Source organism: Pseudorasbora parva, chromosome 18 (genome assembly GCF_024679245.1).
Source record: "Pseudorasbora parva isolate DD20220531a chromosome 18, ASM2467924v1, whole genome shotgun sequence".
NCBI lineage: Eukaryota > Metazoa > Chordata > Actinopteri > Cypriniformes > Gobionidae > Pseudorasbora > Pseudorasbora parva.
In genome coordinates this window covers 15,509,975-15,526,638 of record NC_090189.1, presented here as the reverse complement: position 1 = coordinate 15,526,638, position 16,664 = coordinate 15,509,975, and the positions used below count along the sequence as shown (strand labels likewise).

At 36.7% G+C, this 16,664-nt stretch overlaps 1 protein-coding gene across 1 annotated transcript in view; it reads left to right on the top strand.

Moving 5' to 3' along the window:
* The first annotated feature begins 5,099 nt into the window (after positions 1 to 5,099).
* mmp11b (matrix metallopeptidase 11b) overlaps positions 5,100 to 16,664 on the top strand; it is a 29,783-nt gene continuing 18,218 nt past the window's right edge. Inside the window, exons 1-2 of the mRNA XM_067423229.1 lie at positions 5,100 to 5,498; positions 15,440 to 15,738. Coding sequence (XP_067279330.1) covers positions 5,391 to 5,498; positions 15,440 to 15,738 — 407 coding nt within the window. The 5' untranslated portion in view covers positions 5,100 to 5,390. The remainder of the gene's footprint in view (positions 5,499 to 15,439; positions 15,739 to 16,664) is intronic.

The following is a 16,664-nucleotide window of genomic DNA, read 5'->3' as shown; positions in this document are numbered from 1 at the left end:
CACTGAAACAAAGGACTTGCCCCAGTCAGTAAAACCTGTTTAACCTATAACCACAACCACACGTTCATTCTCCTCTGTAATCAAATTGCACAATGCTGTGAGTGTTTTATATGTGTGTTGATAAAATACTAAGCCAGACATCTTTCTGCTTTGAACCTCATCATTGGGATAATTACTTAAATAAGGTCAGGGAGGGATTTCACCTGAGGAATCTAAATTTAGAGCACACAATTGATCTATTATGTTCTGAGCATGTTGTGATGCTTTATGGGGTAAGTTGTCACAATAGAACCTGTCAAAAATATTATAGCATTTTCAGTAAAATTTTAAAACGCAAAAATATGAAATTTTTTATTGTTCGCAGGTTTGGGCTTGGTACATTTTTAAGGCTTTTGAAAGAAGTCTCTTTTAAATGCTCATCAAGGCTGCATCAAAAACGCATGTTAAAATGGCAATAATGAGTATTTTTCTATTATATTTTTAAATGTTTTTTTTATTTATTTTTTATTTTTTATGGCAGTTGTGGTGCTTAAAATGTTTGTGGAAATATATGTATATATGTATATACACACACACACACACACACACACACACACACACACACACACACACACACACACACACACACACACACACACACACACACACACACACACACACACACACACACACACACACACACACACACACACACACACACACACACACAAACACAAACACACACACAGAAAAATAGGGTGTCAAAATTGCACCTTTAGGGGTACAACAGCTTGTCGCGTGGGCAGTACCCTTGAAAGGACATCTTTGTACCTTTTCTACTCTTAAAAGGTGCATATTAGTACCTTTGAGTACAAATGCATACCTTAAGCTACTACTACTAACCTTTTTGTGGTAAAAAAAAATGGTTCAAAGTTGTCCTTTTAAGGGTACTGCCCCAGCGACAAGCTGTTGTACCCCTAAAGGTGCAATTTGACACCATATTTTTCTGTATATATTTATACACACACACACACACACACACACACACACACACACACACACACACACACACACACACACACACACACACACACATATATATATATATATATATATATATATATATATATTTTTTTTTTTTTTTTTTTTTTTTTTTTTGAAAATGTGTAACAATGTAAAATCTGTTACTTTTAGCAATATAATCCATCCTTGCTGGAAAAAAAAATCGTGCTGAGCTTAAACTTTTGAACACTTGTGTAACTGCAAATCCCCATATGTTTAATATTTGCTTTAGAGTCATTTCAGGTCCTGCACTTACATACCATAAACACTCCCGAAAGAGAACCAGCTGGAGAAGGTATGGATTCAGATCATGCGCTTGATGATACACGAATCATTTACAGCACTTAGCAGATCTCCCATCAGACATCTTCAAATCTGTCTTTTACCATAAAAACATGAACATCCTCCCCTGGGAAGATCCCAAAAGCTGTCGTTCACAATTGACTCGCTCAACTATTTTTGGGGGAATAAAAAAAGGACTATAATTCATGGTAGGGTGCAAAAACATAAGTGTTACCAGACACCTCGTAAAACGGAGTTCAAGTGTTGAATGTCAAAAGACACATTTGTATTCCATTTACTTCTAAACATTAAAGGTTCAGGTTACATTATGAGCTGGTTGATATCAGAAATCTCCTTGATACGTTTAAAAGTTTATGAGCCAGTGTGTATTTGTACCATTAGACAGTCACTGTCTTAAATGGATCAATGTGGCTGCGTGTCAGTGATTATGTGATTCAGTCACAGATTAATGCAGTGATGGGAAGCCTAAGCTCTCCTCGAACCCTTGCAGATGTTGGCTTTGATTTTCGCAGGTGTGCAGAGAGAGAGAGAGAGAGAGAGAGAGAGAGAGAGAGAGAGAGAGAGAGAGAGAGAGAGAGAGAGAGAGAGAGAGAGAGAGACCTATGGCCAAAACATCAAATAATGGTGTAAAGAACATCTCTAGCTATTTTTCTGTTTGCTCACTTTGATACCCCCCGTAAATGTGCTTTGAATGTTCAGTAGCAGAGATTTTACAGCAAGGAGGCCCTTAACTTTACAGCTCTTGGTATATACACAGTTAAGCTCACCGCAGGCCGGTCGCAGCAAAGTGTGAGTGAGTTTAAAGTAAATATTAGGTGCTGTTACCTTTAGTAGATGTGGTAGTGTCTATTGACATGGTATATTGCATTCACACTGAGCTGATAGTGCAAACAGAAGTGAATTCACTATCTGTGCTTTTGCTTTTTCTGATCTCTCTGGCTTTGCGCACCTGGGATGCCTGGAAGAAAACCTAGAGAAATAAAACGTGTTTTTGCCCCCCTGCCCCCATCTGATGGGGGTTTACAAGTGACCCTGTTATTTGAGATGAGTCAGCCTCATTGTGGTTCTTTCCACTAAAGTGAGGGGGATTGATGGATTTTAAAGGAAGTCTGGACAGTCTTCCTTTGTTTTCCAACAGCTATCTGAAGACATAATTGATTATATGTGTGTGTCATTGGCTTTGTTGTGGTTGGTTCCTTTGGTGGTGTCAAAGGGTTAACAAACACTGGTGTTTAGTTTGAGGATATTGGCAGCAATCTTAAAAATAAAAGGTTCAAAAAAGGTTTTCGCAGCGATACCATAAAATAAGCATTTTGAGTTCCCCAAAGAACCTTTCAGCAACAAATATCTTAAAATAACTATTTAAAGAACATTTTAACTAAAAGGAACCTTTTATGCAATGTATAGGTTTTCATGGAAACACATTCTAATTAAAGGCATCGTTCACCCAAAAATGAAAAGTATCCCATAATTTACGCACCCAGGTGTGCAAGACATTCTTCTTTCAGACAAATTCAATAGGAGTAATATAAAAGAAAAAGTCCTGGCTAAGCATTATAATGGCAGACCAAAATTTGAAGCCCAAAAAGTGCATCCATCCATAAAAAAATGTTATCCACACAGCTCTGGGGGGTTAATAAAGGCCTTCTGAAGTGAACCAATGGGTTTGTGTAAAATATCGCCTTCCGTGTTTAACTTAAACAGAGAGTGTAACACCTCTCGCAATTCAAAACGCTTACGCTACGTCCGATTTCATCGTCATACCAGTTACATTTTTTTCATAAGGTGGTCCAACCTGGAAGCTAGATATTTTACTTTATAACATGTTATTTATGGATATATTTTTCTTACAAAATCCCATCAATTTGCTTCAGAAGGCCTTTATGCCCCAGAGCCGTTTGTATTACATTTATAATGGATGGATGCACTTTTTTGGGCTTCAAATTTTGGGCTGCCATTCACTGCCATTATAAAGCCACTGAAGAGCCAGGACATTTTTTTAAATAACTTCGATTGTATTTCTTTGAAAGAGGAATGTCATAAACACCTAGGATGGCTTGAGGGTGAATAAATCATGGGGTATTTTTCATTTTTGTGTGAACTATTCCTTTAAGAACCTTTATTTTTGACAGTGTATATGAAGTCCTCTGACAAAGGTATTTAGGTTCAGGTGAGTTCTGGAGGAAGTAAAGTGTCTAGCACACACTCTGTTTATCCACAGGATGGTGCTAAAATATTTGTTGTTGTTGTTGTTTAAGGACAGGTAGGTTCATCTTTCATATAGAATTTAATTTGAGATTGTGCAGAAACTTTAAAAATAGATGAATGCCTCTTATCGATTTATAGACCGTTGAGGGAAAACAAAGCTGCAGCTGGAAAACAGGGAAACATACCTCCTGAATAAAAGAACCAGCTAAGCTTATCTCTGAAATTGCTTGAAATACTCACAGTCAAATCAAACCAAACCCTTTGTGATTAGTTCCAGTGAAGTTTAGAAGTAAAAAAATAAAAAGAAATAAATAATCTTTAAATCTTTAATACTTTTTTTTTTTTTAATCAAAGACGCTTGCATGTCCCTCCAAGGCCAGCTATTGAAAACCATAATCAGCCCACTCCTTTAAAAACTGCTTCGTATAGCAAGATTTCTCTTGGTTTGGATCCAAATGCGTGGAGCAAAATTAAACAAGGCTCTTTGTTGCAGTGACGGAGACAAAGAAGGGTCTGACTCATTTGGCAGGAGTTCTAAAACAGGATATAGATATAGTTTCAGCATTTTCCCCATCCTGTGATAGTGATTTATATCAAAACAAAATTAAATAGCCAAAAGTTTGAGAAGAAAAATCAAGCAAGCTTTCTCAGTGGTCATATGTATTGTTTTAAGCTGTGCAGTACACAACTGACAAGTGAACTAACAAAGCAAATGAGAGACGAAGAATGCGGTTTGAGTCAGTCAAAATGAACAGTCCAGTGCCGTAGACACTAAAGATTCAACAAAGTTGAAAGTTGGAATAAAGTTGTCCCGGTCAGTTCTTGACACTGCACATCAGATCCTTTGCAAATTTCTTGACACATTGATGCTGTTCAAAACAGATCAGCAAAGACCCTTTAATTTCCGCACGCTTCCCGAGCAGGCAATTTCCTCAACAATGGACTCAACACTAATGACACCGTTCATGCGCTTTAACCAGAGGCATCTGAGAAATGTGTCCTCTCATTGTCAGGTGCTTTTAGGTCAGGTGGATAAATCAAGCATGCCACTTTCTGAGCGCTGCCAAATAGAGAAGGCAACCTTTGATTCAATCTCAAACAAGTCTCTAAAGTCGTTTAGTATTTTAGACAGGTTACATGAGAAGTTTTAATTAGCTCCTAATGAATATACAATTAAAGTTGTTAAATAAATTATATATATATATATATATATATATATATATATATATATATATATATATATATATACATATATATATATATATATATATATATATATATATATATATATATATATATATATATATATATGTATATATATATAAACTAAATAAATGTGTAAAATACTTAAAAAGGTTATTTCATTTTAATCTGTATAGCTAATATAATAACTGGAGCAGGTGCACTTCAGAATTTGCCATTCAACCACAAACAATAAACACTATAGCATGCGAGCACGCTTTTTAATAAAACGACTGACTTATCTAGCTGTTAGAGAGGAGGACTGTTACTAGCCTATCTAAACCTCTTCTGCAAACCACATCACTGAAAACCAATCCTGCTCTCTACCCACCGTCTCCCCTCTCGCGACGGAGCGCGCCAGAGGAATGGAGGGCTGGATCACGTGATTGCCGGTGAACTTGCCACTCCAGCCCCTTAAAGAAAAGTGTAATTTGAAGAAAAGAGAACAAAGAAATCAGAGAGTATAAATCCCTCGGCTAGTCTGTGCTTGGTCACAGTAAAGCTCGACAGACAGACAGGCGCGCGCTCTCTCTCCTCCTTCCCTCGCGCTCGTATAGTAAAGTGCCCCGCGCGCAGGTGGTGCGTGCGGCTCTGAAATGATGCGACCTGCACAGCTTCTCGCTGCAGTCTTCTACTGCTTAGTGTGCATTCACTCTCTACCGGTTCCAGACGGAAACAACTACAGGTACAACAAACCTGCTGCGGTGAGTGTTTTTAAATGTATTTTAAGAGGTTATATCTACAAAGTAACAACAAATATGAAAAGTATCCTAACTTGAAATACTTGAAATAACAACAAGTAATTTTTAAACGAATATGAGTTTTAAATATTGACATGTAAGCCTCGGCATCACTGTCCAATAAAGAAGGGCTATAAAATAGCCATAACAAGTGATAAAATTCTTGGAACATGATTTATTAACCGTTTATTACCATTCACCTGTTTCACAGGCATCTACAAGATATAGGATAAAAAAACGTGTGTACTTCAGATTTTTTTTTTTTAACCATATAAGTTCATTTACGTCAGTGAAATAAACTTAACTAAATTTAAGTGAAATTTTGAGTATTAATGCGCCCCTTAAAGGCCCAATATGTAAGATTTTTGCATTAAAATGTTGAAAAACCACTGGAACACTGTTATATATTTTGATGGCTTGTGTACTTACAATATCCTAAATTTTTCCAAGAATGTTTAAATCTAGAAAAATAAGCAATTTTAACCTGGACATGGACCATGTCTGCGTGTAGCCTAGTGACATCATACACACGTTACCCTCGATTTCGATTTTTGGTGAAAACACCAAAAGTGCTTTAATATATTAATGTGTGTTTATGAGACAGGTGAGCAACTGTTTGGATGCACTCATCGACATAAAACTAATCTTGTTACATAGCTCAACACAATTAGTTGTATTTTTTAAATCTTGTTTTCTTGATTTACTGTGAGTGGTTTACCATGGATAATATTGCTCTACACTGCAGTGAGCAACAAGTGTCTCATAGTAGCCGAATATTTTATTTTGGATGTTCCTAGAAGATTTTTTTTTTTTAAAGCAGATGTAGCCATTTTTTAAAATAAATTAACTTAATTTGCATTCATTTGTAAGTATGAATCCAAATAGCTGAATGGTGGAGCGAGCCAACCCCAGCTCTTTTATGCTCAATTGGTTTGACAAAAAATTGCTATAATTGTGCTGTAGTCTTTATGGTTTAAACTTCCTGCTGATCCTCGAAGAACTAAAATCGGGCTATAAGAACTTTGTTTTGCACAAAGAAAGAGAGGGATTGTAGGGCTTAGAGGAAGTGGACAAAGAAGAACCACAGATGGCTCTTGGCAAATATCCACACAGAGATTTCACCAGGGAAAATATCAGGGTAAAAAACACATCTATTTGAAACTGTGAATGAAAAGGAGTTGTAACAGGGCAGAGCACAACTGAACACTGTCTTTGCTTCAGAACGCAAAGCATTACCAAAAAATGTCAATGAACCTTGCATGCAGTCAAAGCATCTTGTTATAAAGGGTTCATTTTATTGTATGTTTGTCTTGACCCACTTTTCCAAATAGGAAATACACCTGCAATCAAACCAGCTCCAGACTTTTTTAAAAATCCGTGTTCGTGTGAATGTAGAGAGGCAGTTCTGATGCGGAGCATGTGCTGTCAATTTGTTCTTGAATGTTGACAAAGCAGGAGCAAGAGATTATGCAGGCAGGGACAAGTCATCTGGCACGCTATAGCAGGATGACAAACCCTGGTTTTGCTGACAGAGGAGAAAATGAAGGATCCAGATTGCTACCACTGCATTTGTTGACACCCCCCATGAGAAAGAAAAGCTGATGTCCTTCTTTAAGGCATTGTGCATGCATCACAAGCTCCATGAGAACTAAAAAAACATTAAATAACTCAGTCAACACACAAATTAAACATGATTAATGTGCAATCCACAGGGCTATGCATTCAAATTCATGATTCTATTTCAAAATCCAATCATCTATCTGTGTGTCTGTCTGTCTATCATTATAATTCCATCCATCCATCCATCCATCCATCCATCCATCCATCCATCCATCCATCCGTCTGCCTGTCTATCATTATAATTCCATCCATCCATCCATCCATCCATCCATCCATCCATCCATCCATCTGCCTGTCTATCATTATAATTCCATCCATCCATCCATCCATCCATCCATCCATCCGTCTGCCTGTCTATCATTATAATTCCATCCATCCATCCATCCATCCATCTGCCTGTCTATCATTATAATTCCATCCATCCATCCATCCATCCATCCATCCATCCATCCATCCATCTGCCTGTCTATCATTATAATTCCATCCATCCATCCATCCATCCATCCATCCATCCATCCATCCATCCATCCAGGCCTATAAACTTGTATAAAATGTTATTTTATTTTTAAACAAGTTTTACTTGCGTTTCTTGTTAAGAGCTAATTTGTTACATTATTTTCTTTGAGTTTTAGTTTATTGCATTCGGTTTCAAATTCACGAATTGAATTGGAATTTAAAAGTTCCTTCTCAATTCAAATCTGAATCATGCACAATCCTGGTTTATGCAATTTTAGGGAGAGGAAAGAAATAGATCTTACCCATAGGCACCCTTGTTAATCAGCAACAATTATTCAGTTTGGGTTATCCTTATGACCCAATCTCTACATTTGAGAAATAAGGACACACAAGGTTAGAGAGGGTCGAGCGTACAGGTCAGGGTCATTTGCAACGCATCACCTGTGGAGTGGTTTGGTTTAGGTTTCTTGCCCGTAGGCGCAAATGAGAGCATGACTGACACCAGAAACCCTGATGTACCTGGTTCTGATTCTAAACTGCCATTTTCCAGTCACCTGACCTTTAGATCTAGAACAACTCACCAGCTGTTTTCTATCTCTACTGAAATTAGAAGACAAAAGAACATATGCTCTCGCTCGAAATACCTTTATTTCAAGTTGATGGCTGCTCCTGGCATATATTGGCTAGTTGTTTCACATGGTAGCGAAAGAGGTGACAAGTGGAAACCATTAAAAGATTTATAAGCAATAGCATTTTCCCTCCCTAGACTTGACTTGTCTGGATTTAGAGTAGACACTAAAGGCCAACCTTGGATGCACTACACTCTTTTATCATGTACATCCTCAATCAACATTGTCCCCATCCTTTTCCCACTAAACAATCTTCCTTTTCAGTGTAATCACTTAACTTGTGTATACAACCCCAAAAGAATGCAGATCTCTGGGGTGGGGGGTTTGCATGTAAATATTTACCCTAGTCCGATTTCCTCAAGCATTCTTTATCTTGAGTTGTGGCTAATGTGCCAGAAAATGCCTGTAACAGGCTGGAATTTCTTGTTTGTAATTTTTCTCTGGACAATGGCATGCTTGAGAGAGACAAAGAGACCCATCCAGGATGTTTGGATCAGAGTTACATGGTAGATGATAGGAAGTGCTGTTGGCTGTATTTCTAGGGCTTTGCTGAGTCAGTAGTAAACAGGGATCCAAATGTAGTGTGTGTTTTGGAAACGCATGATGTTTCGCTCCTGGTGCCGGCTGTCCTGATGAATGTAAGGGATCTGTCAGGAGTTGGTGACATCATTCGGATGCCCCAGAGAGAAAGATTTGGCTACGAACAAAGAGGTTATCCTCAGGAACCCTATAGAGATGGCACAATGCCAGGCACGCCAACTCTCTCTAAACCTTCTTGCTCTGACATGTCAGCTCTTTTTTTATTCTGGATTTCCCCCAAAGGCTCGTCGTCAGCTCAGGATCTCTGTGTTTTGTTTCAGCATAACATACTGTATCGTGTTAGAGTTTTTACCCAATGACCTATTGCCCTGCAGATTCACATGCTGTGAAAATAAAAGTTTGTTTTTGTTTATAGTGGTAAACTTGGGCAGTGTATTGCATTTATGCAGAAATGGAGTTTACATTAAAATGACTCCCAAATGTTGGTTATTTAATATTAAAAATGGAGGTGTTTAATCTAAAACTTCTTCTGTATGGTTCAGAACATCAACAGATCTTCCCGCAGGCACAAATGCCTGATGTTTAAATGCATAAAGGTGTTACTATTGCTTAAGGTGAAATAAGTCCCTGTTGTTTTCTTTGCTCAGCTGATGAGAGGCATATATCTGTCAGGAAGGTATCATAAAAATGTCAAAAATGTGCACAACATGATGAGGTTTGGAAAAAGTTTTTTTTTAATATGGAGCACGTGTGGCCGCAGTGGTAATTCTGAAGAAGTTCAGGTGGGTCTCTGAATGGACTTCCATTTTCACACGTTTCACTACATGCAGGTGGATGCTGTAAAATAAGCCCAGACTCGAGGAATGTCTGGTTGAGGAAACGTTCTTTAGATTGGGATTTGTTCAAATGAGATGTGTGCATGTTGGGGTAAATGTTGTTGGCATTAAAAGTAAAGTTTTCCCAGCACAGTCCCTCAATAAGGCAGACACAATTGTTTGGTTTCTTTGGAATTAGGAACCATTCACCCCATCATTTTTGCTTTTCATATTTGTAGCTTGGCAGGTGTGGTTGTTTGAAAAAAAAAAAAAAATTCTTCTTTTGTGATTCATGAGCATATCAACAGGTTTCAGTTTAATTTAGCTCTTAGATTCCACAATTATGCAGCAGTATTTCACAAGATCTATAATGATAGATTGATAGTTGGGTTGTTTGCTGAGAAAATGATGTTCTGGCTGCATGCTGTTTATTTCAAGACTTGGCTTTGAGTCTATGCTTATAGCAGTTTCAGCTGCTATAATATGGACTTGTGTGTCATTACATCAGGAACCTGATCCATCTTGTTTGCACTTAGCACCTCCACCTTTTATAAAATACTGATAGAACATTATGAAATTGTGATAACCAAAACTTTTGAATGTAGTGTATGTAACTCTATGACCCAGTTTTGTTGAGTATAATATTTACTTTTTTAAACCCTTAAATGCACAAATGTTTCGCAAATCAATATTACATATTCGGGTCTTTAGTGACCCGTATCTATACAGGTGGATGCTAGCCTGACAAGCAAGACCCACATCAAGATGGTTAGTCTGGAAACTCACCATTGACAGGGCTCAATCCGAGGGGCGGGATAAACGGTTGTCTTTCAAACTCCCTCTGCACGCGATAGGATAGCGTCACACCAACCAGAGCAACGAAGGTGAAACAGAGCTCGTTGATAGATTAAACATTCGCCGTATCCGCTTGGCATAACTCCGAACACATCTTCCCTTTTTAAGAATGACTTCAGTGCCGTTCTTTGTTCTTTTCTCAGAGAAAAGCTTAACTCCAAGTCTTCCAGAGTCGCAGTCAAAGCTGATTCGAAAGACCGCCGTTCGCCAGTTTCTGTGTTTACTAGAAGCACGCAAACGCAACTTGGCCATCATCATTATGGCCCAGCCCACCGACTCTATACACAATGTGATTGGCCTGGCAATTGTTTTCCGTTTACAGCTCAGAAGGGTATTGAGAGTTGCTAGACGACACTTGCGGGCAGATTAGATTTGCTGCCGCAAGGGTGCGTCTAGATTTCTAGGCTTGGTGGATGTCTACTTGCCGTGATAATATAAAACTCTGATATTAGAGTAACAATTACAGAAAATAAAACATATTTTGTACCTTTTGGAGCTTGGAAGTGTTCAGTCTGTGCAGATGTTATATACCATCATCAATGTTCTCGTCAGAGCTCATTTCCCATCTGGTTCATGTTTGTGATCTCAAACATATTCTCAAAAAAATAGAATGATTTGTCAAAATCAATATTTTGATCGCTGACAACTTCTTCACCAGATCCATCATTAAGTGACAGTGGCACTAATATTATTTAATTGTGCTTTGCAGTAAATCGCTGAGCCATTTCAAGTTTTCCTGATGATCCTTCCATTTCTTTTGTTTTCTGCCTGCAGTAACTATGAGTGAAATGTCACTTCATCATTGTGTCAGACATTTCCACCTTGTGGAACAAAGGTGAATTGCACTTATTCAGTCATAAAAGATTCAATGAAAAATGCTGGGGAAAAAAATTCTTACACTGTTACACACTTCAGGTGTTAACAACCCAAAACTATTTTTACAAAAAATAATGTGAATACAGGCATTCTTTTATAATTTTATATATATTTCCTTCAGTTATATTGTTTATAATGAATTAATTGAGGAATACTAAGAAGATTAATGTCAAACTTTAAAAAAATAATGACGTCCTGGGACATTAAAGACCTGAGATATGCATTTTAGGGTTAAAAAACATTAAATGAATCAAAAACACTCATAATGACATTCATAAAGACATTCAAAATGGTACAAAATATTTATATTTCAAATAAAGTCTGTTCTTGAAAAATTCCCAGTTTCCACAAAAACATTGAGTAGAAAATTGCTTTTTATTTTAATTTTAAAATGTTCTATTTTTAACATTGATAATAAGAAATGCTTTTCAAGCACCAAAATAAGCATATTATAATGATTTCTGAAGGATCATGTGACACTAAAGACTGAAGTAATGATGCTAAAAAATTAAGCTTTGCCATCACAGGAATACATTTTAAAATTGAAATAGAAAAAGGCTATTTTAAATTGTTATAATATTTCACAATATTATGATTTTACTCTATTTTTGATTAAATAAATGCAGCCTTGATGAACATAAGATACTTCTTTCCAAAAAAAACAAACAAAAAAAACAATGACCCTACACTGTTGAATGGTAGTGCACTTGGAATCGCGTGTCGGTTATACAGAATTTATCTATTAAAATTTTTAGAAGGGGAAAAAACGCAGACTGTCTACAGACTTTTGGTTTGAAATGGGAGTATGTGTGTTTACTTTGGCCCAAGGGGTCCGTTTTGTTGATTTAGGCTTTAACCTTTAACCCTTGACTCCCGTTGAACCTGAGACACCCGGGTGTTTTTCTTCCACCTCCGTCGCTCCCTAAGTAGACTTGAGGCCAGTTTGTCATTGCTGAGAGGTTTGACTGCTCTACAATAAACAATCTTGACTTTTGTACAAAAAGTCGCCTGTCTGCAGGTTGTTTAGGCACTGTTTAAATTACATGCTTTCAACATGTATGACCATTTAATGATGGTTCAGCCCATGGAAAGTCCATGCACACTCAGCGGATTTGAGAAACAAACGGAGAATAGATAAAGTGCGGTGAATTCTTCACTTCTATCTGTGGAATTTGTGTGGTTCCTCCTTGCCGGGGGTGTGGGGGTCATGTTTTAGCAATGCTATCAAGTTCACATGTCAGTGGATTTTTCTAAGGTACTATGTCTCGACTTGCCCACAAATATTTGGTTGTTTTTCCTTTTATTTGTTTAAATTTGTCTTGAGTTACACCGTGTTCTAAACATATGCAACGCAACAAGTGTCCAGCAATAATCAATTTGTCTGCTCGCACATAATGTGAAACTGTTTGTTTGTAGCCAATCAGATGATATTTGATGTTTGATGCACTATTGTTGTAGGGATGACATTTCTTTTAGGCCAAAACCCAGAAATTAACATTTAAGACCTTCCGGTTCCATCTTCCTGAAGTCAGTGAGTTTTTTGAACGGGTTTTTGGTTAAATGCTTAAAATAATTTTTGTGGCAAACACAAGCTTGTCATTTTACCATCTTGTTTCACTGTGAAAATATATTTCATGATTAGTTATCAAAACTTTTTCTTTTGTCAAATCAGCTTAGATAATTAATGTGGGTCAAGTAATACTATTTTGAGTTTCTGTTGATTAAATCAAACTCAAAATTTTAATTTCAGCGAACTTAAAATTTTAAGGCAACCAGGTACCTGATTAACCCAACCTTTTTTTCCTTTTTTTTTGTACAGTGTAGGAGTATTAAAGCTACACTGTGTGATATTTTTCCCCATCTAGTGGTGAAAAGGTATATGACCATCCAGTGAATAATAGTTTCTGTTCCTCTCAATTCTTCGTTTTTCATTTTAAGTCCAAGATTAACATGGCTTCCAGTTTGGCCCTGTTCATGACTGCCATCAAGTGTTAAAATGCGAAAGGCGAAGCTTGAACTTACGGGTATGTCCCTCTTTGGCTAATGTACTTTCAAGATGGAGGGGCAACATGGCAACCGGCATTCAAACCCCTCACCCGTATGCATTTTCAATGACATATTATAAACTTACGAGAATACTTTATTACTTGAAAGAAGTAAATATACATTAATGAGCACATATATTTTTGAAAGAACTAAGTGTTTTTATAGCTAAGAATAAATTAAAAAAGTTACACAGTGTTGCTTTAACTAAAGAGTTGTCATGAACTGCTTGTTGTCTACAGAAAATTAAAAAAGTAAAAAACCTGGAAAAAAACATCCTTATATATATGGGCTCGCTATTCTACAAATCTAGTTCAAAGTCAGAATGGGAAGCATCTTGACATCTCTACAAATGTTGCATGTATGCCAATTGTATATTATCCAATGAACACATTTCAAGTAAAGTTTTGGTAGTGACCATCACATACAGAATTTTAACTCGCACCCTAAAACATGCTAAAATACTAATAATTTGCATAACTGTAATGATTGTTTTATTTTCCTCCAAATAAAGGATCAAAGGAAAACACAAAGGAAACAATGCTGGGTTTCGCTAGTGATAATTTTAGATACTTTTGAGCTTACCTCAAAGATGCTAATCAGCACATGGTTAGCTAGCACAGTTCTGAACAGTTGTATACACATACAAATGAAATATTGTGGTATAACACCCAAACAAGCTTACTTAACTGCAGAAAAAAAGGTGTTTGGTAGTGAGATTCTGTAAAGTCACACACTGATTCTATATATATATTACGCTTACTGATATTTTAAATTATTATTGTGGGTTTCAATAGATAATTGAAGGATCTTTTAGCATCTAAGATTTAAATAATAAATGTGTTTTTTGGTTCTGATACAGCAGTTTGCACTAATTCTGTAGAATGGCCCATATTAGTCCTACCTGCTCTCTGTGATGAAGAAACACTTAAACCAATGGCTTTTTGTTTTTCAGACATCCTGCTGTATATTTCTAAATGTTTTATGGTTGTCTAAATATATCTTGTGCTTAAATTACAGCTTTTAAAAGACTCCTTATGGCTACGAGTGGCGGAAGGATTTTTAAAAGCATTTAAAAAGTAGTTCCCCCCATACCACCCCTGGCCTATTAACCAAGCACAAATTAGAGAGAAGTAGGTATAGAAGAGGAAAGAGAGAGACAGATGGGTTTCTAAACCAGCACAGCTGGAGTTGAGAATGGCAATGAGGTTCAGGGAAGGAGAGAAATTGGGGCAATCTGATTTTCCCTCAGGCAGCAAACCTCCCAGTCCATTAACAGAACAATTTCCTTGAAATTTGGTTGAGGAAATTGACTGTGATAATGCCCCTTGCAAATGATAAGTGACGTAAGACCAACTGTTGCATAACTATAACTTGACTGCTCCCAATTTACACAAGGCCTTATTTTCCTCCATTTACCTTACTGTTCGTTGAACGGAACACCCAAGCAACCACCGAGCAACGCCCTAGAAACTACCCAGAACACCCTAGCATCCACCATCTTTTTTATTTCAGTTTTAGTAATTTTAGCAGTATTATTTATAAACTAGATTGAATGGGTTTTTATTTTATTATTTTACTTTGTTTATATTTTACATTTTTAGCTTATTTAATTACATTTAATTTTAAGTTTGTTTTAGTATATATATTTGGTAATTTTTGTAATTTTTATTATTGCTTAATATTTGTTATTATCTTTATTTTATTTTTATTTACTCATTTTATTATTTGTTTTATTATTTATTGTTGGTATTACTTAATCAATCTTAACTTAATACGATTTAAACAGTAACTTGCTAAGGCAACATCTAATTTTCATCAAGATTTTTTGTTTTGTTTGTTTTGCATCTAATATTTATATTTTATTTCAGCTTTATTTCACTCGACAAAAAGATTTGTAACAACACTGACAGCATCACCTTAAAAACCTCCCAGAAACAGCCACCACAAAACAACATGCTATATAAACCTCAGCCACCAAACCAACCCATTTTAATGGTGTAGCACCTGGGAATGAAGGTGTTTCTGGTCAACGGTGCATTTGATTGACAGCTTATGTATGTGTTGACAGGACTGGCCTCAAAAGACCCATCACCATGGCTTCAAAAAGAGGGGCCAACTTCATTATGTTCAGGATACCCTGAGTGAAGACTCTGGCAATAAAAGAGTTCACACACACTCGGCTCTCCCCAAGAATGACACTGAGCTCTGGAACAGGCCTCGATGTGGAGTCCCAGATTACCCCTCAGAGAAGGGAGGGAACGCCCTTCATTACTCAACCCACAAAGTAGGTTTGCTTGGGGGCCGTCATCGGCGTAAACGCTTTGATTTGTTTGGAGGACGCTGGGACAAAACCGACCTCACATACAAGTAAGACTTGCACGGATAGTGGTTGCGGTTGTATCTGGTTGCTGTGTCTACACTTATTGAGATGATAGACATAAAATTAATGAAACATATGGGAGAAAACAACTTTGATGTATTGCCAAGGTACTGTTTTGAGCCTTACAGAACAAAGGCGTTAGTGAGGCAATTATATAATTGTCGCTATTCTAGCTCCCAATCAACACACATTTGACTGAATGTTTAATTTAAAAACACTACAAAGTCCAAATTAAATACATGCAATCTATACATTAAAAAACCCTTGATGTATAGATTGCATGTGTTTAATTGTGAGTTTGTATTGTTTTTAAATGAAACATTAGCATTTTATGGCAGAAATACACTATTTTATAGCATACATAGGAAATGCTTAAATAAATCAGAATGTTTCTCTCTTTATCTTATCACATTTTTTTTATAGTTCTTATCGGTTCTAAAGAAGACCACACACTCTTCCTCGCATTACACCCATTTAATTAGAAGCAGTAAACTGTCTCAGACTCGGGACTGCATGGCTCCAGAACACAGCTAGAAATATGTACCAAGTCCCCTTTGATTTAAAACAGTAAATCATTTTCTTTAACACACACACACTTTCGGTTTCCAGGTTTTATGGGGACTTTTGATAGACATAATGATTTTTATACTGTTTAAACTGTATATTATATCCCCTACCTTTACACCCACCCATCACAGAAAACGTTCTGCATTTACATTTTCAAAAAGCATAATTCTGTATGAATTAGAAGCCGTATTGCCACTTCTGGAACACTGTAAAAAAAAAAGAAAAAAAAAAAAGTTTTTATGTAAACAGAGAAAATGTAAACGTTTTAAGGCAACCAGCTGCAGAACATTTTTGAGTTTTCTCTACTTAGGGTCAATAGTTGTACACACTTTGTTTGAGTTCTCAA